A 27,851-nucleotide genomic window follows, 5' to 3' on the forward strand; every position below is an offset into this window, starting at 1 on the left:
GACCTGTGAAAAATATAAGCTGTGTCAACTGGAAAAAACCTGTATGTATATCTACACAATTATTGCAGAATCCTTTCTGTGCAAACCTTTTCACTAAAACTCGCTGTACATTAAGTGATTCCACTTTACACATTTGTAAATTTCACGCAGGATGTTAACATAGCTTCTTGCTAGTTAAGAGCTGGTCTCTGGTCCTTACTCATGGGAGGGCAGTATCTGGTGGTTAACACCGGCTTAAATCATTAGCTCAATTCATTACTACCCTCATGCCGAGGCTCTGACATTCTGCAAGACTGGTGCGAAAAGTGCAGTCGCCCCGGTTGGGTAAAAGCATCTACAAGTGCAGACGAAAGGGGTGAAATAATTTGACTCTTCTCAAACAGCCCCTCTGCAGCCTGCGCTGGGCTTGTACTGGGCCGCATCTCAACCACCCGGGTCCCCGTGAGCCCGGCACACGCGTGCGACAGGGGCCTCGCGGCGAGAAGCGGAGGCACCAGGGGGCGATGGCGGGAAGCGGCCGCAGGCAGTAGGTGGTTCCACCGCGCGGGCGGTATGGGCGGAGCTTAGCCTCAGCCCCGCCCCTCTCCCTGAATCCTGCGAGCGACCCGGAGCCGGAAGCGGGAAATCGCTGGCCTCCAAGATGGCGGCCGTGGCAACCGCGTCCGGGCAACAGCAGGTAACGGCCAGGCCGGCAGCGCCGTTCCCGCCCCGCGGCAGGGACTGTGTTGCGGCCCAGGCCGGGAGGCTGCGGCCGGGCCCTGTGGCTGCCAGAGACAAAAGCTGCTGCAGCCCGTGGCGTGTCCCCGCGCCCGCTGCCGCCCCTCGAGGCTGGGCCGCGCCGCGGTCAGGGCTGGCAGCGGACGTTCTGTGACGTCAGGGAGCTCGTGGCTTACCGGCCGCTGCCCCGCTCGCGGCCCCCCACGTCACTGCGCGGCTCCTCTGCGCCTTTCCCTTGTGTCCCGCCCGCGCGCATCGGGCTGTGAAAAGCCCGGGCCTCGCCCCCCCCCCCCCCCCCCGTGTCGCGTCAGCAGCCTGGGAGGCAGCGGGTGAGGGCAACGCTGCAGCTGGGCCAGTTCAGTCTGCGCTGGGGCTTTCCCGCCGTGTCTCTTCATTACCCCCCTGTTCACGACGCTGCTAGTCCGGCCCTCCCACCCACGGGGGGCAAACCGAGCCTCCTCGCTGCCTCGCCCTTTAAATCCGCGCCGGAGCCTCGGCCTTGTGTCGAGCCTTCTGGGTGGTACTGGGGACTGACTGGCCGTGGGGGGAGGGAGGCCTGCACCTTCTGCCTGAGTCCTCGCTAGGGATGTGAAATTTTGATTAATCAACTAATCGATGGAATTTCCATTGTCTACTTGATTAGTGATGGGGCGGGGGAGCACTTGCTCTCCTTCTGCACCCAGCCTTTGCCCATGGCTCTTGTACCTTTCAAGGGGAGAGGCACAGCTGGGAACCCGCTTGAGTGGGGACTGCTTAGGTGCCTGTTCAAGCAGGTTCCCTCCTGCAACTCTCCTTGAAATGTACCAGAGCTGCCAGCTGCAGCTTTGCCTGCCCTGCTACAGGCCACTAGGAGAGCCACTACTCAACTGCCCAGTAAGCATATGCATAAATGGTCCATCAATACTTATTAGCCAGAATGGGTAGGAATGATGTCCCTAGGCTCTCTTTGTCAGAGGCTGGAAATGGATGACAGGAAAGGGATCATTTAATGATTACTGATTTCTGTTCATTCGCTCTGGGGCATCTGGCATTGGCCACTGTCAGAAGACAGTATACTGGGCTAGATGGACCTTTGGTCTGTCCCAATATGGCTGTTTTTATATAGATTTTTAACTCTACGGAGCCTAGAATCTTGGTGGTTGCTGAGTGACTAAATGTGGTATGATGAATAAAAATCAAGCTGGGTTCTTCTTGAGCATGATCACAGTAATAATTGTACTGCTGATTAAATTGTGCCCTTTGTGACTCCCATACAATCTCATGGTCTTCCAAACTGAGCAAATTTGATATTCAGTTATGGAGATATCATCAGTGTGATACTTCATGATGTCATTTTCAATAGTTTCTGAACAGTGGCCTCTTTGATCTGTTTAAACTACATTTTAAAATGATTAAAAACAAAGCTGAGTGTAATTAGACAGAGAAAATGCTTTGAAAAATCTAGTCTTTAAAAATCCAGTTATGTCATAGTTTGACCCTGTACATACTGGTTGGTCAACTCCTGTTATCCACTTTGATTACAGAATGTGTTAGCATTTAGGATGTTTAAAGCATCCATGTTTTACTTGAACATGGATGCTTTAAACATGGTTATATAGTGGTAGTGGGCAAGGAGCTGAATTTATTTTAATATTGTCTTCAGCTAGTGATGATGCTTTATCATCCTATGCTTATGTTTCATTTCAGCATATAATGTTTGTTACTCATACTTATTTGTATAATACCAAGAACTCAGTAATCACTTTAGAGATCAATATAAGGATGGCATTCCTACTCCAAGATAATTGCACTCTAAATACAGAAAATACCAGTGAAGGAAATGGAGGTGAAATATTGCAAGCAAAACAAGTAATCAGTCTGTTTGCACACATCTAATTATTTCCATTTTTTTCCACTTTGTATTTGTCCAATAAGGGAAAAAGTAGCAATTCTAACAGACAAAATGAGGGGCATGTCTAACGATGTGATGCTAGTTCAGGTGCTCCAATAAATAGTCTTTAGCTGGAGCAGTCAAATTAATTCACCTTTATAGCAGGGAAGACATGTATTCTCTATATGACATGTAAGTCCCCAGCCAGATATTCTGTTTTCTTCCAGTTGCAGTGGTCATGGGGGTTTGATTCTTCTCATCTTCCCATTGAGAAGTCATTGACTTTAAGGTTGACTTTTCTTATGGAGAACGCCTAATACTTGTTATCAGGTACCTTATGTTGATATTAGGTAGATTTAATCTTAGGGGGGAAATGATTATTCAGTCCCTGATCTTAGAATAGTGATAGAAATGTAGCCGTGTTAGTCTGGTTTAGCCGAAACAAAAAAACAGGACTGTGTAGCACTTTAAAGACTAATAAGAACAGTACTATGTACTATGTAAGAGCTAAGGACCCTTATCACTCTAGCCCTTTTTCTAAGTTAGTGTATCTTAGTCAAGTTGTCTATTAACTTAAATGGGACTACGCTCATCAGTGTTTCTTAATGTTATTTTTTATTAATATTGCAATAGCGCTTAGGAGCCTCAATTATGGACCAAGACCCTATTGTGCTAAGTGCTGCACAAACACAGAACAAAGGTAGTCCCCTCCCCAAACAGTTTAAGTGTAAAACAAGAGACAATAAGTGGAAATGGGAGAGGGTACCAAGAAATGAGACAGTGCTGCTGGCCTCAAGATTAACAGTGGTTTTAGCACATCAACTGTCTGTTATCAGCCTGTTTGTAGGCTGTGAGTGAGGATTGCAAATTTGTATGCTACATTACTATCGAGATTATCCTGGGTTATCACATAGATGGGATATTAAACCTCGTGTTTCAGCATTTAAGCCAATTCCGAATGATTGTAGGAATAAGACCAAGAAGAGACATGTGAAGGGAGATTATTCCTCATTTGTGTACTACAAGGTTCTTGCATTTTATGCTGACACATCTGGTACTGGTCACTGTCAGAAAGGATATTAGATGGCTGACGGGTCTGATCCAGAGTGACGGTTCCTATGACCGGCAACTACTGTTAATTGTAGTGCTATAACATTGTACTATTTTTCTTTTTAAAATAATATTACAAATAAAATTCCCATTTCACCACTGCATTATTCTAGCTTTACAATGGTATACACTAGTGTAAAACTGAAATAACACAGTGGTAAAGTACATGCACAGTATGTGTTTTCCTTTACCATGTTACTGAGAACGAATGAGTGTTTTAAAAATACAAAACTAATTTATTTTAATAAAGAATGCCTTCTTTTGTGTTTTGTACAGAGTGACTACTGTTTCAGTACTCCAAATTCCGGTCAGCACTTTCAATTTCAGAACTGGAAGATAAAAGCTGATCAAGCTAAGAAAGTTGAATTCATAAGAACAGCAGAAAAACTAAAAAATCAGTAAGTTAAAGAATAGCGCTATGAACACATTCTGTGGGTGACAGGTTTTAAGGTAATTTTACGATTAGTACGGAAGTAGTGGTGATCAACAGGGATTCTAGAACTGTGAGCTCTGTGTTCTCCTCTTAATCCCAGCAAGTGAGAGCTTTGCTACTGCTAATCTGTGTGTCAGGTCATGGATACACTAGCTTGTTTGCCTTTCCAGCAAACTCTTCAGGACTCTGCCAGTCCAAACTGTACATCAGTGAACTCCAGTTCCCGAGTTCCTCAGAGGTATCTTTTTATATACAGCAATGTTCCCTATAAGATGTGCACTTGTGCAGCCTCTCTGGAGAGATTCAGATGCCACCCAGCTGATTAGCAGAGCACCCACAGCTAGGTTTTGTGTTTTAATTCATGGTGCACATAAATGTTTATTCTGTGCATGGATGGAAAAGATTAGAGGAAACATAGGTGAATGAATGTGAAGGGCAGGTAGAGAAAAAGAGGGTCTTTAAGGGTATGTCTACACAGCAGTTAACTACTGTTATTCTGAAATAACATAGTGCGTATCTACACGAAAAGCCTTTATTTCAAAATAATGTCAAGCTGGAGGACTTCTTACTCCAACTCATGGTAACCCTCATTTCACGAGGAGTAAGAGAAGTCAAAGGAAGAGTGCTTTTCCTTCGACTTCTGGCTGTGTAGACAGTGCCTAAAGGTGATTTAAGCTATTTTGATTTAAGCTATGCAGTTGATGTACCTGAAGTTGCGTTGCTTAATTTGACTTTAGCCCTGCTGTATAGACATATCCTCAGGGTGTTTATCTCTCCTTTTTATAGTTTTATAGTCTCCTCTTGAAAAAGTTTCTAGCTAACCTTCAGGAGATAGCGTGTGTATGGGAAAGGATGTTCCCTGCTGCTTTTTCTCACTTTTGAACTTCCTTTATATTCCCTTCCTGCTTGATAACTCTGTTCATTGCATAAATGCAAATTAAGCAGAGCATACAGTCCTTTGTATGAGACAAACATGTTTGCTAATCTCAGTTTAGGAACATGTGTTAATAATAGAGATGTTAGATATCATATAATTTAATAGTTATGTAACTGCAGCCCCATTCCTGGGGAACCTCTATGAGAGGCAGAAGCGTGGGGTGGCAGGCGGGAGCTGGTACACAAGGGGAAGCAGTTTAAAAAACAGCTCCTTGCGCAGACCGGCTGCCTGCCACTCCCACTGATACAGAGGCAGCGTGCAGGGTTGCAGCAGCTGGGACCCGCTGTGGACAGGGGCTGCTGCCATAGACCAGCCTCTGTTTGTGCCAGACCCAGCCTCACTGCAGACAGAGGCTGCTGTGTGGGATGCCGGAGCAGCCTCTGTCTGCAGGGAGCTCAAGCTCCCTGCAGATAGGGGCTGCCGCTGCGGTCCAGCCTCTGTCTGTGGGGAGCTCAGACAACCTGCGGACAGGGGCTGCTGCTGTGGATCAGCCTCTTATACAGAGGCAGCAAGGAGGGGGGCAATGCGTGTAGTTGACAAGATTAACCAATAAGCCCTGGCTTATCAGTTAATCGTGTAGTTGGCTACATGTTGACATCCCCAGTTAATAATACCATTCAGTGGAATTTTATACAGTAGAACATCAGAGTTAAGAACACTAGAGGTATGAATTGATCTGTCAACCACACACCTCATTTGGAACTGTAAGTATTCAGCAGCAGAGAAAAAAATATGCAAATACAGAACTGTATTAAAGATAAACTACTAAAAAAATGGTATCATGAGCTTTCATGGACACAACCCACTTCTTCAGAACTGGGTTGTGCCCATGAAATCTCATCATACCATGTACATTTTTTGTTAGTCTCTAAGGTTGTTGTTTTTAATTTTTTTTCAGTTACAAACTAACATGACTACCCCTCTGAGACTACTAAAAATGGGAGGGTTAAAAAATTACAAGATAAGAAAATTGTTGCTGTGCTTAAAGCAGCATTTTTCTTCTGCATAATTAAGTTAGTATTCAGTTGTAAATTTTTGAAAGAACAACCGTAATGATTTGTTCAGAGTTATGAATAGCCTCCATTCCCAAGGTATTTGTAACTTTGTGGTTCTAGAGTTTACAGTTTCATATTTCACTTGAATAGTAATTATGACCAACAAATTATGAATTTCAAAATGATACTTCAGAAGGCATATTTTGTGCAATGATTTATTACAAGGTAGGGTGTGGACACACAGGTATCTTTCATACTTTCCCACTGGTAGTTTGATGACTTTGCTTTCATATACAGGCAGTCCCCGGGTTACGTACGAGATAGGGACTGTAGGTTTGTTCTTAAGTTGAATCTGTATGTAAGTCGGAACTGGCGTCCAGATTCAGCCAGTTCTGACTTACATACAGATTCAGCTTAAGAACCCCAAGCTTCCCCAAGTCAGCTGCTGCTGAAACTGATGAGCGCTGATTCCAGGAAGCCTGGGGCAGAGCAACTCTGCCTCAGGCTTCCTGTAGTCAGCGCTGGCCAGTTTCAGCAGTGGCTGACTTGGGGACGCCTGAGGCAGAGCAACTTGGGTGCTGCTGGGTTGCTCCAGTAGCACCCCTCGGCGCTACTGGACCAACCCAGCAGCACCCCAGCTGCTCTGCCCCAGGCGTCCTGATTCAGCCACTGCTGAAACTAACCAGCAGCGGCTGAATCAGGAACTGGGGCAGAGCAGCTGGGATGCTGCCGGGTTGGTCCAGTAGTGCCCAGAGCGGGTGCTGCAGGACCAATCCGCAGCGCCCCAGCTGCTCTGCTCCAGGGTCCAAAACAAAAGCCTGGTCTGCTGGGGGGGGAGGGGGGCACACTATCCGCGCCCCCCCCCCCCAGCAGACCAGGGACACGGGGAGCAGAGCAGCAGCGGCAGCGGGGTGCCGCGCCTCTGAGGCTTTGCTCTGGCAAAGCCTCAGAAGCGCGGGAACCCGCCCGCTGCTGCCGCTTGGGTCCCGGTGCCTGTGGTCTGCTGGGGACGGTCCCCAGCAGACCACAGGCACCGGGTCTCAAGCGGCAGCAGCAGCGGTTCCCGCGCTTCCGAGGCTTTGCTCTGGCAAAGCCTCAGAAGCGCGGGAACCCGCCCGGTGCCCCTGGTCTGCTGGAGACGGTCTCCAGCAGACCAGGGGCACCGGAGCAGCTTACGAACGGGGCTTTCTCGCCCCAGAGCTCGCAGGTAGCAATCCGCTACCTCGACCTCCGGGGCGAGAAAGCCCCGTTCGTAAGTGCGGATCCGACGTAAGTCGGATCCGCGTAAGTCGGGGACTGCCTGTACATATACTTGCATTGTGTCTCCTTCCTCAGTTGACACTAGAGACACTTACAAGCAGATGGGATCACATTCCTTTGTCTAGGATGGAGTGATTTAAGCCTTACTTTCTAAACACATTTTCAGATCTTATTTCTACACATAGAATCATAGTATAGGGCCCTACCAAATTCATGTTCCATTTTGATCAATTTAACAGTGAGAGAGTTTTTTAAGGAGTCAGTTTTGTGTTTTCAGTTACATCTGGAATTTCATGGTATTTTAACCAGTGGGAGGGTCCCAATCCAAAGGGTACCTGAAAGTGGGTGTGATCTCCCATCCGAGAGCTGCTGTGCAACAGTGTTGCATTGTTGCCCCATATTTAGCTGGTGAATCACTATGACCTCAAGATTCCCTTCTGCAGTACTCCTTCTTAGGTAGTCATTCCCCATTTTGTATATGTGCAAATGATTGTTCCTGCCTAAGTGAAGTACAGTAGCACCTCAAGAGTTACAGACACCCGAGTTAAAAATTGACCAATCAACAACATATGTCATTTGGAAGTGGAAGTATACAACCAGGTAGCAGCAGAGGCAAAAAAAACTCAGAAGTACACTTGAATCTCCATATTCCAGGTGTTCCTAACCTGGGACCACCCCATGGTACAGAGGAGGAAGTAACTTTGTGTGCTGCCATTCCTCTCCCCCTAGCTGGGGGAAGGCAGTGCAGCGATGTGCTTCCCTAAGGCTTTTCCCATAGCAGCTGGGAGTGGTGCCTGGGAGTGGCATGGAACCACATATGTCCCCAGTTTTAGTATACCTCCACTAAAATTAGTATTACACTACTGCCGAGGAAGAAAGTTGCATCTAACAATACATCTATATATATATTAGACTTTTGTGTGTCTGTCCATGAGTCTTCCCATCCCCCCAACCCGTGGAGAAGATGGCAGCCAGATACGGGCACAGCATCCCTGCCCCACCTCCCAGGAGGGGCTGGAAGGGGCCAGAACCTACAGGGCCATCTCCCTAGCCTGAGCCCCCTGCCCCTCCCATCCACCTGCCCTGACTTGTGCACTCCTATCCCCTTCTTGACTCCTGTACCCCCCACACCACCAGCCTCTTGCCCTTAAAGGACCCAAGCAATGCCTGTTAAGTCTTCTAGTAGTCTATAAGGCTCACAGAATCTTGAGTGTAAAGAAGGTAGTTTATAAATGGAGGGAGAATGTGAGACTGTTCTAAAGGATGTGAAGGACTCCAAACCCATTAGATATAAAATCACCATTCACCATGGTCTGTTGAAGGGAAGAGCAGAATTGTACTTTGCTGAGTGTGGTTTCTCACTACTTCTGTCAGACTTACAGTGTAGCCTGCACTAAGAATAAATCTTTTGCAAAGGATTTTTTCTGATTTTTTTTCTCCCCCTTTTTTACAGTTGCCAATACAAATCTAATCCTTCCAGATCTTTCAAATCTTATCGTTCTAAGTGATAAAACATTAGTTGCATGATAAATTAATATCAGCTATTTTAATTAATATTCCCGGACCTAAAGCTCAGTTTGTAAATTCTGTAAAGATGCACTTGTGTGTAGCATTTACTGAAACTAACTTTCTTAATCAAAAATAAAGACCGCTACTCAGAGTTAAATAGTTTCTAAGTCATAATGAGTGTACATTTATATTTTAAATTAATTTTCAGGTGATTTTTAAAATGTGATTTCAAAGCCAAGCAATATTTTTTCTCAGACTTGCGAATATAGAAAAAGACAAAAATGGCCATCTGTACAGCAAGAAGAGTGATTTCAGGGTGGAGTACAGCAGATTGGAAGAAATGGAACATAAAATGACCAACAACAGGAAAGCTGAAAGTAGGATATTTGTTCCTTTCCTTGTCCACACTCACTTACTTAATTGGTTTATTTGCTAATAGAAAAAAGCAAATTCTTGTACTGGTCTGTGAAAATATTTTTGCTACTGTATGTACTGTTCAGAAGAGAGAGTGCACTATAAAAAGAACAGTATTATGAAAGAATTAAGAAGTATTAACCTAAACGCATCAAGATTTAATGTTGCTTAGTTAAAGTACAATAAACTTATACCACACCACAAAATAATCAAGGATTTTCAGTATCTCCCACACTGATCACTTAAAAAGAAGTAGATCTTTTTGAATATTTCAGTGTCTGGATTTCAGGAGCTTGAAGTATTGGAAGTTGGTCCTACAGAATCCAGTCACTGAAATGTCCGCTTATGTATTTCAGGTCTGGGAAGCGTAGATGACATCATAAGAAGGTATGTTGGTTGCAGGATGGAATGCAGAAGTTGGTTCACACTTTGAATGCTCTTGAAATAGAGGGTAGCACACTCAATATTCAGAAAAGACCTACTGTGCCGTTCCAGGAAGGTGACACCATCTGTCATGGCTCCTTCCCCACTCTGGCATGACAAATGCAGAAGTGGGGGCCAGCAAGTGTACCCCAAAGCCTTATCTACCAGGCTTTGGTATAAAACTTCCCCCCAAAATCTTAAAAACCTAGATTTTGGGAATAAAACTTCTGCTGCCACCACCCAAATATTAATAACGAGATTAGGGGAAAGATCATTTGGGAAATCTCACCCCTGTTATAAAAATCAGGACACACACGTAACCAATGCCAGCTTAATAAAAAGAAAAGAGAAAACTTTTATTATTACAACAATATTCCTGTTGCAAGCATAAGGATCAGATGGAAAGATAACAAAATATACTCATGGAGGAATTACACCATGGGCTAGAACTTAGTTAAAAAGAAAAGCCAAACATCTCTTAAGCAGTGCCAGATATCAGATCCCATACCCAAACCTTAAAACAATAAAGCCTAACGAAATTAACTAAACTTTACCCTACTTACAGAAAGTGAAGAATTGTTTCTTGGAGAGAGAGAGACATGCTTGTCCCTCCCTGTAGCTTCAGAGGACTCACCCTGAGAGACCAAAGAGGACAAAAAGTCACATTCCTTTGTCCCAGTTTGAAAGTCCCACCTACATTCCTACTGGCCACTCCAGCTGGTGTAGTTAACCTCTTAATCCCCAGGCTGCTGGCTAACCCTCATCATCATGACACCATCACTGGGACTTGAAAATGCTATGTTTGGGAGTGCAAAAAATAATTTAGAGATGTGCTAAGTGCCTCACAAAATAAGTAGTAGACCTGATACAGATTTTGAAGAGCATACAAACTAAGGTGACTCAACATCAAATCATAGAATACTAGAACTGGAAGGGACTTTGAGAGGTCAAGTTCAGTTCCCTGCATTCGCTGTAGGATCAGGCACTGTCTAAATCAGCCCTGATAGATGCTTATCCAACTTGCTCTAAAATATCTCCAGCGATGGAGATTCCACAACCTCCCTAGGCAACTTCTTCTAATATTTAACAACCCTGACAGCTAAGAAGTTTTTCCTAATGTCCAACATAAACTTCCCTTGCAGCAATTTAAGCCCATTGTTTCTTGTCCTATCATCGGAGGCCAAGGAGAACAATTTTTCTCCCTCCTTGTAACATCCATCCTTTTAAATACTTAAAAACAGCTATCATGTCCCCTCTCAGTCTTCTCTTTTCTGAACTAAACAAGCCCGATTCTTTCAGTCTTCCTTCATAGATCATGTTTTCTAGACCTTTAATCTTTTTTGTTGCACTTCTCTGGACCTTCTCCAATTTCTCACATCTTTCTTGAAATGTGGTGCCCAGAACTGGACACAGTACTCCAACTGAGGCCTAATCAACTCAGAGTAGAGCAGAAGAATGACTTCTTGTGTCTTGCTCACAACACTCTTGTTAATGCATCCCAGAATGTTTGCTTTTTTTGCAAGTCACACTGTTGACTCATATTGAGCTTGTGGTCCAATATGACCCGTATATCCCTGCAGTACTCTTTAGACAGTTGCTTCCGGTTCTGTATGTGTGAAACTGATTGTTCCTTCCTAAGTGGAGTACTTTGCATTTGTCCTTATTAAACTTCATCCTACTTACCTCAGACCATTTCTCCAGTTTGTCCAGATCATTTTGAATTTTGACCCTATCCTCCAAAGTAGTTGTGACCCCTCCCATCTTGGTATCATCTGCAAATTTAATAAGCGTACTCTCTATGGCAATATCTAAATTGTTGATGAAGATATTGAACAGAACTGGTCATAAAATAGACCCCTGTGGAACCCCACTTGTTATGCCCTTCTAGCAGGATTGTGAACCATTAATAACTACTCTTTGAGAAAGGTGGGTACATAACTGGCTGGATAACCTTATAGAAGCTCCATCTAAGTTGTATTTGCCTAGCTTATTGATAGAAAGGTCATGCGAGACTGTTATCAAATGCTTTACTCAATTTTAGGTATAACATGTCCACCGCTTTTCCCTTATCCACAAGACTTCTTATTCTATCAAAGAAAGCTATCAGATTGGTTTGACATGATTTGTTCTTTACAAATCCATGCTGGCTGTTACCTGTCACCTTATTATCTTCCAAATGTTTGCAGATGAATTCCTTAATTACTTGCTCCGCTATCTTCCCTGGCACACGAGTTAAACTGACTGGTCTGTAGTTTCTTTGGTTGTTCTTATTTTCTTTTTTATAGATGTGCACTATATTTGCCCTTTTCCAGTTTCTGGACTCTCTCCTGACTGCCATGACTTTTCAAAGAAGATAAAGGAGGTATCTGAGCCTTTAGCCATCAGCTCCTTGAGTATTCTAGGATAAATTTCATCAGGCCCTGGTGACTTGCAGACACCTAACTTTTCTAAGTAATTTTTAACTTGTTCTTTTTTTATTTTAACTTGTAAACCTACCCCATTTCCACTACATTCACTGTGTTAGGCATTGTCACCATCAATCTTCTTGATGAAAACCCAAACAAAGGAATCCTTAATCACCTCTTCCATTTCCAAGTTTCCTGTTATTGTTTCTCCCTCTTCGTTGAGCATGTAAAAGTCTAAATAAACAAAGCAGAAAAAGGGAAAGAAGGTATCAATATAAAGTTAATACACATTTTGATGGTGCTGTTTTGCTTTTTAAGGATATCTATCTGCCCTCCACATATTATAGGCCTTGTGACAGAAGTGAGTAGAAGGGATTTGAATGAGTCAAGGGAGGAGGCTATTCAAGCAGAGTCAGAATTGATGTTCCAAGTACAAAGGTCAGCATGAAAGAGTGGATGGATCTGCTTCAGTGAGAAGATGATGAAAGGGGGTATCATTATTGGAATTTTGCGGAATTATTGTTGGAATGGAAGGGTATCAGAGAAGACATGAAAGGTAGCCAGACCAGAGATGTTGGGGTGCATGATTTAGTGGTTTGTGGGTAAGAGAAAGACATTTCAATTTGATGTACAATTAAACTTTTAACCTGATTAATTAACTTATTTTTTTCCACAGAAGCTAAAATCCAGCAACAACTAGCAAAAATACACAATAATGTTAAGAGACTTCAGCGACAATTGAAAGATGTGAAGCCTACACCAGAATGTAAGTTGTTTTTGGAGTCTGAAATACTTGCCTTTTATAGGAAAAAGTTTAATTTTCTTGAATAATTGTGTTGCAGGAAAGATTGTGCTATCAGTGCAAGATATGGATGTCCTTTCTCCAAACTGACTCTTCTTCTGTGAATCTTGGAAGGGAGTGTCAGGAAAGGCACTGTCCTGGGACTCTGTTGGGAGTGGGGTACCTTCTGAGCTGAAGTCTGCTCTTTTGCTTGAATTTTACTGCAATGTTAAGTGGAATGAATATATTTTTGAGACTTAGATATATTTGTACACCTCTCTTCTATCTGATGTCTGAGGAAATTGAGCAAGGGCCATAAAGATCAAGGGCCATCTGTACTGATATAAACCGGAATAGTCTGTTGATAATGAATAAAACATGCTTGGGGGATAAATTGAAACACTTGGGACACTGGTAATCAGAGCTCTTACCATTTCAAATGTAGTCCAGATTAGAGACCAAGACCTGTCATCAGCTCAAGATTGTGTCTGAAAATGTCTGCTTCTACCTTGGCTTCTCTGCTAAACTGTCAAAAGGGATGCCAAGGATTGAAGAAAAACTAGGGGCGGTGCTCTCAGCTCACTTCGCTCGCCATCCCCTTGTCTTTGGAGGTAGGCAGCCCTGGCTCTCCCCCGGCCACTTAGGAGGGCCATGCTAAGGTGTGGCAGCTCGAGCCTCTCCCCTTTCCTCCCTCCCCCAACCATTGGCAGGGCTGAGGCCAGGCCAGCCCCAGCTCTCCCTCCCCCACCATCAGGCAGGTCTCTCCCTCTCTCCTCCCACAATGTGTACTGCAATTTGATCCCCCTGCCTCCATTCCTGCACTTACTATCCTCCCTAACAGCTCCCCACAGCACACTGCCAATCCCTACCCTCTACTTCCTTTCTCCATTCAGACACCTCATCCTTCCCTAACTAATACCCCTCTGCCCACTCACACTGCCCATCCCCCTGCCTCCATTCCTATATCACTCTCACCATCCTCCTTTACTGCACTGCCCATCCCCACATACACTCTTTCCCTCTTCCTCCCTCCCTACACACACCCTGCTCCCTCCCACAAATTTGTTGAGCTGTGTGCTCTGCCCCTCCGCCCCAGGAACACCATTGAGCTTGTCAGCACAGCCTTGGGCACGGCAGCAGGAGCCACAGCCTGCTCCCCAGCCCAGCCTTTGCGCACAAGCCTCTTAGGGCAGCTTTACTCCATGGTGAGCCCAGGGAGCCGAGAGTGGCTGATCTGGAGAGCTGGGGAAGTGGCCATGGTGCAAGACCTGCCCACCTCATGTTGTGGTGGGCCTGGAAAAGCGTGTCTGAGCCTCGGCCACGTAGAGCCAAGCCCAGTATCCTGTCTTCTAACAGTGGCCAATGCCAGAAGCCCCAGAGGGAGTGAACAGAACAGGCAAACATCAAGTGATCCCTCTCCCGTCATCCATTTCCAGCCTCTAACAAACATAGGCTAGGGATACCATTCCTACCCATCCTGGCTCATAGCCATTGATGGACCTAACCTCCATGAACTTATCTAGTTCTTTTTTGAACCCTCTTAAAGTCCTGGCCTTCACAACCTCCTCTGGCAAGGAGTTCCACAGGTTGACTGTGCACTGCATGAAGAAAAACTTTCTTTTGTTTGTTTTAAACCTGCTACCTACTAATTTCATTTGGTGACCCCTAGTTTTTGTGTTATGGGAATAAGTAAATAATTTTTCCTTATTCACTTTTTCCACACCAATCTTGGTTTTTATGGACCTCTATCATATCTCCCCTTAGTCTCCTCTTTTCTAAGCTGAAAAGTCCCAGTTGCTTTAATTTCTCTTCATATGGAACCCATTCCAAACCCCTAATCATGTTGTTGTCCTTTTCTGAACCTGTTCTAATGCCAATATATTTTTTTGAGATGAGGCAACCACATCTGTATACAGTATTCAAGGTATGGGCATACCATGGATTTATGTAGAGGCTATAAGATATTCACTGTCTTATTCTCTATCCCTTTTTAGGACACTTCAGATCATGTTTGTGTTCCTGCCAATCCTTGTTAATAGCTATTGATGGATCTATGCTCCATTAATGTTTCTAGTTCTTTTCTGAACTCTATTTACAATCATGGCCTTCATAGCACTCTCTGGCAGAGTTCCACAGGTTGACTGTGTATTGTGTGAAGAAATACTGTCATATAGTTTTCTTATTGGACAAAGCCTAACACTCTTGCCCCAAGAGATGCTCTCTCCAAATCAAGACTGATGCACATTGGCGGTGTAATATAAGAGAACTAGTTCTTAGGTTGGAAATAATTTAAAGATAATCCGGAATGAGCCCTTCTTACTCTAAAAAAAGTGTGTCCACATAAGGGTTTCTACTGAGTTAACTAAATCAGTTTAAAATCACACTTTCTTTGCAATGGGAAGAATGCAGACAGACCTGTATACCTGCAAGGAGTCTCACTCAGAATAGAATAATAATACAAATAAAGAATTCCCTTGGTATCATCAGTAATTTATTATTATAGTATAGTTTGATTTCAGGAAATGCGATTGTACATATAACTGTAATTTGTTACTAATTTAGTAAAAACTTATTTTGCCCATTAGGGATGTATGAAATAGAGGCTATTTGGGATGTATATGTTTTAAGTAGTAATTGCTTGCTTTATTATACACCTTTGTTCTTCAAGTCAGTTTATTAAGAAATGTCATATTTTCTTGTGTCTAGCATATAAAAGATGTATTCTTCTATAGGGAAAGTGATATCTGTGCCTCTTTCTGGTTTTTGTAGTTGTTGAAAAGCTCAAAGAAATGATGGAAGAAGTTGAAAATGTAATACATTGTTTTAAAGAAGAACAACGACTAATGTATGTTTCTGAACGTTTTATAGTTTTGAGATAACTGTATCAGTTGCACAAAACCAAAATAAAACTTAATTTAAATGTATGGTATAAATCACTCTTTCTGTCTTTTTTCCATCCTGTTTCTTTATTTTCTTTTTTCTGTAATAAATCTTTTAAGTAAATATATATTCAAAGCAAACTATTAAGACTAGATTATCTGTAGTAGTATCATGCAATAACCCTATGAGTATGATAAAGGCATTCCAGTGTAGTGGAAGGGATGTTAAAATGAGGGTAGGTGGTACTGTTTTTTGTTCGTTTGTTTGTTTTGGAAACATGTAACTGTTAAAATTTTTCAGTGGTTATACATTTACACATGAGAGAGGTGGCAGCAGCAAAGCAGGGGCCCTGCGTGTAACCTGAAGGTTAGCTGATGAGCCCACGCTATCACATCTCTAGGCTAGGTTAGATTAAACTGATTTTTAAAGGCACATTTCTTTCTTTTTTTCTTTCTCTTCTGTCCCAGTGGTATTAATACAAGTAAGGATTGTGTTTGTTTGCTTGCTTTAACCGTGCATTTTTGTTTATATTTCTTTTAAGAGTAACTTTAACTCTGATTTCTTTGGGTTTATAACTCTTAATTTGGGGATAAATCATAAAATTATAGACCTGGAAGGAATCTCAAGAGGCTATCAAGTCTAGTAATCTGTACTCATGACAGGATCAAGCACCATCTTCTAGAAGACAGTGCCTGACAGGTGTTTTTCTAATCTGCTCTTAAAAATCTCCAAAGATGGAGTTTCTAAAACCTCCAAATACAAAATTTCTGTACAGGAGAACCTCAGAGCTATAAACACCAGAGTTACAAGCTGAGCAGTCAACCACATACCTCATTTGGAATCTTTGGACTCAGACGTACACAATCAGATAGCGGAAGAGATGCCCTCCCCCAAGTCTCCTGCCAAAAAAAGCAAATACAGTAAAATCGGTGCTATCTAGCACGCTCAGGGATTAGGGCATTCCAGTTATCTAAAAATTCCAGTTATCTGAGGGTCCCATCAACCTAGGAAAAACCAATGGACAATAATAGTAAAACTCAAGTTTTTAATATTAGTAGTTTTGTAGTGTGAGGCAGTTGGTCTCACATTTCTATTTTGAGTTAAAGATGATTAGTACTTCTTAAAAAAAATTTTTTTAAGCCAATCATGGTAAACCAAGCCAGGCCTTTGCGCTTGAAGATGTGACAATATTGTGGCTGGAGGCAATGCTGGTTAACAAAGTTTTCTGGTTAACAGAGTGCCAGATAACAGTTTCACTGTACTGTACAAGTACTGTGTTAAATGTAAACTACTAAAATAAAAAGTAGAATTTTTCTTCTGCATAGTGAAATTTCAAAGCTGTATTAAGTCAATGTTCAATTATAAACTTTTGAAGAACAACCATAATGTTTTGTTCAGAGTTGTGAACAACCTCCACTCCACTTGTAACTCTGAGATTCTACTCTAATTTTGTTTACCCTAAATTAGTGATCCATAATCTCAACTTTAGCCCCCTTTTAATGTAGATTTTTGTCTGGGAATTGAATAATCACTGTTTCAAGTGAACTCATGGGTATTTTCTGATCTTTTGTTTAAAATTCAGTTTATTTTTTAAAATTTTAGATATGAAGATCTTATGAAGGAGGAAAAGAGTACTACTAATGAGCTCAGAGCCTTAGAGAAGAAAATTGACACGTGGGCACTACATAGTTCAACCAGAGAAAGAGTTTTCAATTTGCTCTCAGGCAAAGTTCCAGTGGACAAAACACTGCAAAATCATCTACCTAAAGAAGTAGTAGAATTTGAAAGGTTCCTTCAGCAAACAGGAGGACGACAAGGAGGCTGGGATGATTATGATCATCAACAGTTCTTGAAAGCATGGACAAAACATAAAGGAAAATCTGTTTATATAGAAGAAGCCCTTGAGTATCTCTCTGGAAGAACAAAAGAAGATATTCAACAGCATGGAACATGGTATCAAGAATTTATGATTTTAGAGGAAAGAAAAAAAGAGGTATGAGAGTTTTCAGATACAAAGTATGTTTGTATTTTAAACAAATGTATTTCTTAAAAGCCACACCTGCTTTTTACCCTCTTCCGTCCACTTCTAGCTGTGATGGCAGATATAGCTTTTTTCTTAAAACATGTACTCTTTAAAAATGTCACTCTGCTGGCGGTGTTCAGCAAGAATGATCAGCAAATGATTCTCTAAGCACATGTTGCAGTGCCTGGGGCAGTAGCTGAACTTATTACAATTATTAATCTTATTGTAGTAGTACCTAAGAACCAACCGTGAATGGGGCCTCATTCTACTAAATGTTGTATGGAGTAGTAGACAGTCTTGGCCTTGAAGAGTTTACAGTCTAAATAGACGAGACAGACATTGTGTGCGAGGGTGGGGAGTGGCTGGTGGCAAAGACTAGAACATTTGCAATATATCTTGATCCATTGGTTCAGAAAATTAGAAATTTTGAGGGGGGTATTGGACCTGGGTCTCTTCATGGCAATAGATAAACTGGCACAAACACTGATTTTTTTTTTTTAAAGCAGTAATGTGAATGCCATGAAGCTTTATACATTCCAGTTATTATAGATATTAATCTTCAAACACAGCTGTGAGATAGGTAGATAAATAGTTATTTCCATTTTACATGTGAAGAAACTAAGAGATAGTAAGCTTCCTACAAAGGTAAAAAGAGATGTCAGAGATAGAATTGCTACTTTGGATTCCTGCCCTCTAGGATTCCTTGCCCTTAGATCACACAGTTCTGTCCAGTGATTCTCTCCCTTGGAATAATATAAAATTTTACATGTCTAAACTTATTTTAAGAGGTACAAGAATTTTTTCTTACTGTTCTCGTGCAGTCTATTCAAAAATGGAAATTGAAGAAGCAACAAGAAAAGCAAGAAATTTTCAAGGAAAATCAGAAGTCAAAGGAAATGAAGAGAGAAAATCTTCAACAAGAAGCAGCTCAAAAGCAGAAAGCAGAGGCGGAAAGGAAAAAGCAACAAGCAGCAATTGAAGCATGGAAAAGACATAAAGAAATAGAATTTGCAAGGAAACAAGCATCTAGATTGAAAGAGGAAGAAGAGAAAGAAAAAAGGCAGCAGAAGGATCGTCGGCGCCATTTCCAACTGAAGCTACTCTTAGAAAAGCACATTCAGCAAAAGGAGGAACAGAAAGCTCAACAAAGACTTGAAAAGGAGAAGAGAGAGGATGCTGAAAGAGAAGAGAGGAAGAGAATTGCTGCAGAAGAAATTTCTAAGTTTCAAGAGCGAGTGAGTAGTCCCATCCCTCATTCATGAGTTTCAGATCTCCCAGATGTAAGGTACAGAGTAGATGTAGCATTAGAATGTGTGGAAGACCGGGGAGTGAATTATCAATAACAGTTATTTCCAGGTGTTGACGAACCGCGGCGAAAGCCACTCACCAGCCCCGCACTGCGCATGCGCTCGCCGCCCGTAATCGGGGCGCTGGGCTGAAATCTACTCACCCTGGGCGAGTAGATTCAATAGATTGTCGAGCCCTGGTTATTTCACCTGTAAGAACTATTGTTAGATTCACAAGCTATAAAAACTTTTCCTGCAGGACAATAGAGTGACGGCATCACGTCACTCTGTGCCCCAGGAGCCCTGACCACTTGACTGTTCTGTGAAATGGGGTGGGAGTAGCTCCATCCCTGCACGCCTTTTGGAGCAGGGTCCTCCTGTCTGGCCCATGTGCCTGCCGTGCCGCTTTGCTCTGTGCAGCCCAGCCCAGCCACAATGCTTTGGGGCCGTGCTCTCCTGGGCCTGCTGCGAGCTGAGCAGGTCTTTACCCTGGCCGCTTCCCCAGTTCTCCAGAGTGGCAACTCTGCACTCCGGGCTCCCTGGACAGCTATGCTGCTCTTGGGGGGGAAGGGCATGCAGCTCGATGAATTTGTGGGAGGGGACAGGGTGTATGTAGGGAGGGAGGAAGGGGGATATATGGGGATGTGTGGTGTGATAAGGGGGGATGATAGGGATGAGGATATAGGAATGGAGGCAGGGGGACAGACATTGTGGGGGTGGAGAGGGGTTAGGAAGGATGGATGGGTATAGAAATGGAGATAGAGGTAGGGATGAAAGGAGAGGGATAGGCAGGATAATGAAGGGGAAGGAGTTAGGCAGGATGGTGAGTGTAGGAATGAAGGCGGGGATCAAATTGAAGTACAGCTTGCAGGGGAGGGAGGAAGGCGGGAGAGCCAGGGCTGGCCTTGCCCCAGCCCTGCCCAACAGCCAGGAGGGGGGAAAGCTGGGTCTGCCCACCCCCAGAGATGGGTTGGTGAGCCTAGTGAGCATGGGGGCACCGCTCCTGAGTTTACTAAAGTAATGTTCTGGTGTTTTTCCTTAGTGTCACAGTTTAATAAGATTTTGAGCACGTATTAAAGTACCAGAGTACTCCTATTGGCCTCAGTGGACTAACAGTTTAAAATTAAGTATATGCTTGAGTATTTTCCTGGCTTGGGGTCTAGGTGGGGGAACTATCCATTGCCAATATTTTCTTAAATTACTGTTTGTTTAAAAAATGGAAATTGAATCTTGCAAATATATAGCAGTACAGTATAAGGGTTTGTTTCGAAAAAAGGTAACCTTTAGAAACTGGTCAGTGTAATTTAATTGTGTAGGTGTTTTTTTCCCCCCATCTACTCTGTGGTGCGCACAGTTCAGAGTCCAGACAACTGAAATGCTTTAGTCGTAACTGCAGTAATTGGTTTCCCCAGAGTGGTATCTAGGTGAAATATTATATAGCGGTCCGACCTAGATGATTGAATGGTCACATCAGTTCTTAACCAGTATGAATTCTAGGAAACATTTGGTTTCTAAAGCATTCAAAAAATTTTCTGAACATATAAAAAAACACCTATTGGTGCAATAGCATTTTTTCTAATTCCCAAAAATACTCTCTATTTCATCCATTATGTATCTTCCAGGATCTTCATAAACTTGAACTAAAGATTCTAGAAAAGCAGACAAAAGAAGAGGAAAAAAAAGAAAAAGAAAGGAGACTGGCAAAGTTAAGGGAAAAGGTAACACATTTACTGAATGTATCAGTTTTTCTTATTATAATCTGATTTAGTATATTTTCATGCTTGTAATTAATTTTTTTTAAATAGCTTTATTCTATTTTTCAGCTGCCTTTTTCTAAAAGACAAGTATTTTTCCTATCCAAGTATCTTGACCTTTTACATCTGACAATTTTTTGTCATTGCAAAATAACAAGCAACCCACATCAGAATGGAAAGTTTTCTTTTCTTCTTTTACAATGGAAAAAGGGCATAATTTTTGTTAAAAAGAACAACACACTTATTTTTCTTTTCAAATGTGCTTAAATAGCTATCTTTTTTGGTTTAAAAGTGGATAAATATAGCAAAACACAAATGTACCAAGGCCCAAAAATTGTTAATTACAGATGCCTAAAATTAGGCACCTGAGTCCTTATTTAGGCACTTAAAATAATTTGACTATTTTTCACAAAGGTTGAGCATCCAGTAGTTGCTGCTCATTCTGTGAATTTACAGTGGATGTTAGTCTTCAGAGTAGTCAATCCTGCACCTTTTTCCTGCACAAACTTTTATAATCAGTGAACTCCATGTGGACCAAAGGCTCTTGACACTAATGAGACTTATTGCATCTCTTGGAGGGACTATCATACAGGCACACTCTTACTTTTCTTATGCTATTGATCTAGCCAGTGTAATTATTTCTTGTAACAAATTCAAAGGTACTGTTTTTTCCTATTGTAAGCCAGTAATCAGGGTCTTACAAATTTTTTCTGCTGCAGAGGGGTAGCCAAGTTAGTCTGCCACAGGAAAAACTTAAAAAACAACAAATAATCTAGTAGCACATTAAAGACTAACAAAACATGTAGATGGTATCATGAGCTTTCATTGGCATGTCAGCCGACGGTCAGGGCTCCCTATATCTGTCCCTTAAGACCGGCTGAAGTTCTTTTAAATTGTGCTTGGTTCTATTACAGCAACTGAAGGAGTCAGGTTAAAACTTAAACAGTTACAGGTTTATTTGAAGAAGCTTATAAATCATATGGTTGCAATGGCTATTGTTCTATTTCTTAACTACTAGCAAAATATAGATCTTAAAAATGGTTACAAAGAAGATAAAGATAGAAAAATAGAAATAATGGTACCAAGTAACAGCTTACTCTTTCTATGTGTACACTTAGGACAAAGGACCACATCCAGGTACAATTTTTACCCCCTGCTGTGCCTCTCGACTCCAGCATGTCAGGCCAGGGCCGGTCCCTCAATTCCTAGGAAAGACGAAAATACGAGGTGGGCGTCCCCATAGAACCTTGGGAGGTCAAACACCTAACCCGACCAGCAGGTAGAGGGTAGAATGACACTCAAAGTGAGTGTGTGCTGGACCTATCTTTTATACTCATGGGGTCACGTATTTCTCTTTCTTGTCTGTCATGCCAAATGGGGCTGGTCTGTCTTTTGTGAGACCAGTTCTTACAAAGGAGTTGTGAACTTAATTTACACTTGTAAGAGAGATAACTAAATTGGGATTACTGGGGATTCTTTTCTCAGTGGGAAATTCCTCTTCCTGGGACTGTGTGTGTTCGAATCAACATGGGTGCCAGCCGGGTCCGTTCTCGCAGCCTCGAGGCCAGCTTATTGACTTAATCGCTCTCTCTCCACATATCTGGGTTTTTTTCAGCTTCTCAGGATCAGATGAGCCAGCATAGACTATGCTGATTTTACTGCTCCTTCTCTGCCCTGTATGCTTCAGAGAGGCAAATAAGATGGATGTGATGGGGGCGGGCTGTCTGGCTACAGGGCACAACCCACTTCTTCAGATGACATGCTACCAGCACTCCTAGCTACCTTCGCGACACCACTGACTTCCTGAGGAAACTACAAAACATCAGTATTCTACCTGAAAATACCACCCTGGCCACAGAAGCTCTTTACACCAACATTCCACATGAAGACGGATTACAGGAACACTGTCCCCAATGACAACACTGCACACCTAGTTACAGAGCTCTGCAACTTTGTCCTCACCTACAACTACTTCCAGTTCGGAGACAATTTGTATCTTCAAGTCAGCAACACAGCCCTGGGCACCCGCATGGCATCACAATATGCCAACATCTTTATGGCTGACCTTGAACAACGTTTCCTCAGCTCTCACTTCCTAACACCTTACTCTACTTATGCTACATCGATGACACCTCCATCATATGGACCCACGGGAAAGAGACTCTTGAAGAATTTCACAGGGATTTCAACAACTTCCACCCCACCATCAACCTCAGCCTGGATCAGTCCACGTGAGAAATCCACTTCCTTGACACTACAGTACAATTAAATGATGGACAAATTTCCACCACCCTATACTGGAAACCTACCGACCGCTACACTTACCTTCGTGCCTCTAGCTTCCAACCCATACACATTTCTCAATTTATTGTATACAGCCAAGCCCTAAGATACAACCGGATTTGCTCCAATCCCACAGACAGAGACAAACACCTACAGGATCTTTATAGAACATTCTTAAAACTGAAATACCCACCTGGAGAAGTGAAAAAACAGATCGACAGAGCCAAAAAAGTACTCAGACATGAACTACTTTAAGACAAGTCCAAAAGAGAAAACAACAGAATTCCACTTATCACCTACAGTCTACAACTTAAACCCCTCCAACGCATTATCAGCAATCTAGCATTTAACACTCCTGTCATCTGAAGAAATGGGTTGTGCCCATGAATGCTCATGATACCAGCTATATGTTTTGTTAGTCTTTAAGGTGCTATTAGAATATTTGATGTGTTAAAAATTTTCTTCTGTTAGGGGAAATTGATAATGGAGTCCAGGTATTTTTTTTTTTATGCAATCCTGTTTATTGACAACGAATGTATTTAAAATCCAGTTTTCCTCAATGCATTAGGAATCAAGCAGCAGGAGACGGTTTCTTTGGTCACTGTTCCAAGACTTTTTCCAGCCAATACTTAACCCAAAACACTCAGCATTTTTTTTCCTTGTCACATTATAAATCCTCCTCTGGCTCAGTTCCTTGCTGTTTAATCTGTGCTTCTCTCCTGTTTCTTGCTGCATTAATAGTAATAAAAGTATCTTAACATTTCTTACAGGTACTGTCCTATTGCAACCCAGGTCCTTGCTAGCTCTTTAAATAGCTCCTTGCTGGCTTTTGCTGCAGCTCAGCCAGGTCTTGCTGGAACTGCGCACAGGGCGCACCTGCTTACTTTCACCTCTGTGCATTACTCTCATACAGACATACAGCTTCAATCCCATCAATTCCCTGTCCTCAGATTGTTTATCAGGACACCCACCTCTCTCCTCCCAACCCATTGGACCGCAGGGCTCAGCCACTGTCATGTGGTCTAGTTCCTTAAGTTTTTCCATTGTTCAGCTATCACTAAGCAAAGGGACAAGTTGGGTGATTTTGCCCAATAAAAGATACTCTCACCCACCTTGTCTTTCTAATATCCTGGAATAGACAGGGCTACAACTACACTGCATGCAGTGGTCAAAGGGCATTTAATTGTTCCCCATTTAGCAGGAGTGGAAGGCAATTGTCACACTTTAAATTACATGATTGTTCAGTCCCCCCACCTCCCATGCATAATAATATTGTTGACAGGTTGAAGTTCATGTAACCAGGGACCCATCCAGACTGTACAAACCTACCAAGGGTTGGGAGGAACGCACAAAAGAGATTGGATCAACAGATGTGCAGGCACTTACATATATTCCACACAGGTAAGAAAAAGACACACATTTATATATTTTTAAAATACTAGGAAGCTGCGCCCCCTGTTCGCTATGGTTGCCAACCCCCCTCTCTCTGTGGGAAGGATGTCTGGCCAGGGGAAAGGGCGCAGGAGCAAGTTTGGGGTGCGGGGTCTCGGCTGAGTGGTGAGTGAAGGGGCTAAAGGTGTGGGTCTTGGCCAAAGGGGTGTGAGAAAAGGCTGAGGGTGCAAAGCCTCAGACAAGGGTGTGTGTGACAGGGCTGGGGATGTAGGGAGGGGGGAGGCCTTATGGCTCCTGGCCCCTCCGCCTGTGAAGTGGGAGGGTGAGCAGCTTGCTCTGACCCCTAAGGCAGGACAGAGGGCGCGCGGGCTTCCAGCTCCACCTCCCCCACCCCCGAGAGGGTAGGGCACACAACTCCTGACCCATGACACCGGGAAGGGAGGGAGGAGGCAGGGCAGCTGAGAGCAGAGGAGGCAGTGGGGCACAGAGTGACATGATGACATCACTCTGTTGTCTCATAGGAATTATTTTTATATATAAAGATACTTTATTACAAACTACTCATCCTTATTTTTTCTCATAGGGCTGTCCCAACCTGGAGACAAGGGTTATAGCTGATCATCTGCATATACTTTATTTTGGAAGATTAATTACATACAAATAAAATGACCGAGTCTTAAAAGTTTTATGAAAACTTTTTTATACAGTGAAGAATATTAATTGTGTATTATTACATGGGTTTCAGGTTCTGACCATTTAATTTTTGTTGTGTTAGCAGCGTATTCATTATGGTATGTGTTTGATAACTGGCATATCATCCACAGTTCCATAAATGTGAAAATGAAATAACAGAATAGAAAAAGATGACTATAAATAATGTCATGGAACAACAATCAGTTATATTAAAATTACTGTTCTTATACATTATTCTAGATTATAGATCATATATGATCTAGTCATTTTGGGAAACTATGGAAGGAAATAGTATTTTTGAAGAACAAATGTGCTGTGTTGCAATTGCTTCATATTTTCTCCCACATTTGCTGTGTCCATAATTTCCACAATTAGTTATTTTAAAATATTGGTGTTTTTATATTTGAACAAATAAGATATTTCACAATTAGATGAGTGATAATAGAATGACTATTCTGTGCTGCAAACTATTGTACTAGTGTCAATATGACTTGGATAGGGACTGCTATTTTGCAAAATAAATATTTATTTTGTTCTTGTTTTAGTAATACTATTTTCATTATGCATAGTGTCTTCATCCAAGAATCTCAAAATGCCTTACAGATGGTAGGTGGTATCTCCATTTCATAGAAAGAGAAGTTGAAGAACAGGGTTAGTCACTTGACTTGAGCCTCAATGCTAGTTTAATGTTGAACCTGGGACTAACTCTTTGGTTTCCTATTGAAAACAGCAGGAATTGTCCATTGCTCAGCAGTTCTTTAAAAAAGAATCAGGCTATTCAGGTACCTATTTATGACCTTAGATTCATAACTGTAGAGACTCCGTTTTTAAAATATTGCTCAAATCACTTTCTTGCCTCCCATTCCCTTCTGCTGCAATGGTGCCATCATGATCAGTTTTTGACTTTCCATTTTCCATGGCAAATCATATGTTGTACTTTTTATAAGCTTCCTTTTAGAATCCTGGCCATTAATTTGGAAGGAGCTTTAAGTCAGCCATGCCCAAGATATTGCATCGTAAGAAGATTTGATATGTTATTCTTGTTAGGGTGTATTATATTCCATATTGCATAAAAACATTTAAAAACAATTCCAACATATGCTCGAGGGCACATGGGAACAGTGAGTCACTAAAGGTACATATGATGGTGTTATATTAACATTCTGTACTAAGATAAGGGCAAAATTCAGTTACAATTACTGTACAGTGCCACTGAAATCAGTGGGCTCCATTATATTTCTCACAGAAGGATGGAGGTTGGAACCTATATCTCTAAATTAGAAGAGATGATATGGCATAGTTGGACAGGAAGAAAGGGGGTTAAAACTGGCAGGATTCCTTTAATGAGCAGCAGTGAAGACAGCAGCTGGTCAACAGCAGAAAAACAATTTAGAAATAGCTCAACATCAGTGTTTGAGAGACGAAAAGTGCCTTTCTTTGACAGAGCAGAATATAATGCCACCACAGACTGCAAGACAGAAGAATGAAACAAGTACCCTCCCTAAAGACTAGAGAGAAGAACACCCTAAATATTTTTTTCCAGGCTTCCTGTGTGCTGCTTTCAGCCCAACTTCTCATTTGGTGTATTTCAGTGGAGAGCGAGAAATGATTATTGGCTAACCTCTGATACTAGTGTCCATGCATAGATGTAGCAGATGCCTTGTAATCAAATCAAATGCATCATCTACTGTTACATGTGCAACAATTGGCAATTCTTCAGACTAATTCAGGGACTTGGTCTACATTTCTCTTTTTGTTGTGGCAATCTTATTTTCAGTATGCTGAGCCCCATACTCCCCGCCCTCCAAGTTTGAAGAACAGTGTTGGAGGGATTTTATCGTGTATTCACCGTGAAAAATTGTTTAAATTTGCATGACTTGACTTCATGGGATGCTTTGGAGTATCCTTTGGTATATATGGTTGTGACAGTTTTCTCCCACTATTTGATCTGAGGAAGTGGGTCTGGCCCACGAAAGCGCATCACCTAATAAACCATCTTGTTAGTCTTTAAAGTGCTACATAGTCCTGTACGTATTTTGTTTCAGCTACACCAGACTAACACGGCTACATTTCTATCAATAGAGTATCTATTACTACAATGGATCTGATAATTACTGATCTGGGTGTCTGCAGACGTGAGTTCCTTAATCTGGAGCAGAGATTTCCCACAAGGCAGTGCTTTCCTGCTTTTGGTATCCCATAGTTCAGTGTGGTTCATGCTTTGGACATGCTGTTCTCCATTTTGTATACTAATGGAGATGTCTGTCTGTCCTATCTTCAATGCATATGAGGCTGGGGGTCTTTTCTTAATTTGACAACCCTTGTCTGGAGGTAAGAAGCAAAAAACAAAAAATCTCTCAATAACACCTGCCCCTAGAGGAGGAGAACCCCTCCTCCCCCAAGAGATTTGGCCCCCTCTTCAGAAGCAAGAAAAAAAGAAAGAGGGGGATGCTCATTTCACTTCATTCATGCTACGCAAGTGGAAGGGGGCCAAGCTTCAGGGCTTCCCATGAGAGCCAGATTAATACTTCTTAGAGCATGGGGCTTATAGATTTTGTGGGAGGGTTGGGGGATGAGTGAGGAGCTAATGGTGAATGTGAAGGAGGTGAATGTTCTGGGCAAGAGGAGAGGGCACAGCCCCCTAATAAGGGTAATAGAATTAACATTTATAAAGGAGCATTAAAAT

The 27,851-nt window shown here is 42.3% G+C and overlaps 1 protein-coding gene across 3 annotated transcripts; it reads left to right on the plus strand.

The window, feature by feature from the left end:
* The first annotated feature begins 250 nt into the window (after positions 1-250).
* CCDC112 (coiled-coil domain containing 112) lies at positions 251-27,180 on the plus strand. 3 transcript variants are annotated; one of them, XM_075931989.1, is made up of 11 exons: positions 622-676; positions 2,815-2,917; positions 3,974-4,095; positions 9,087-9,208; positions 12,750-12,839; positions 15,624-15,699; positions 17,337-17,727; positions 18,579-18,992; positions 20,666-20,761; positions 24,363-24,481; positions 25,056-27,180. In XM_075931989.1, exons 4-11 carry the CDS (start codon positions 9,172-9,174, stop codon positions 25,084-25,086), a joined length of 1,254 nt encoding a protein of 417 aa, XP_075788104.1. In that variant the 5' UTR covers positions 622-676; positions 2,815-2,917; positions 3,974-4,095; positions 9,087-9,171; the 3' UTR covers positions 25,087-27,180. The 3 variants fall into 3 exon arrangements, with proteins under 3 accessions (XP_075788103.1, XP_075788102.1, XP_075788104.1); XM_075931987.1 differs by lacking the exon at positions 2,815-2,917 and having other exon boundaries at positions 255-676; XM_075931988.1 differs by lacking the exons at positions 2,815-2,917; positions 24,363-24,481; positions 25,056-27,180 and adding an exon at positions 22,413-24,355 and having other exon boundaries at positions 251-676.
* Positions 27,181-27,851: the final 671 nt, after the last annotated feature.

The sequence above is a fragment of the Pelodiscus sinensis genome, chromosome 6, assembly GCF_049634645.1.
Source record: "Pelodiscus sinensis isolate JC-2024 chromosome 6, ASM4963464v1, whole genome shotgun sequence".
Classification (NCBI taxonomy): domain Eukaryota; kingdom Metazoa; phylum Chordata; order Testudines; family Trionychidae; genus Pelodiscus; species Pelodiscus sinensis.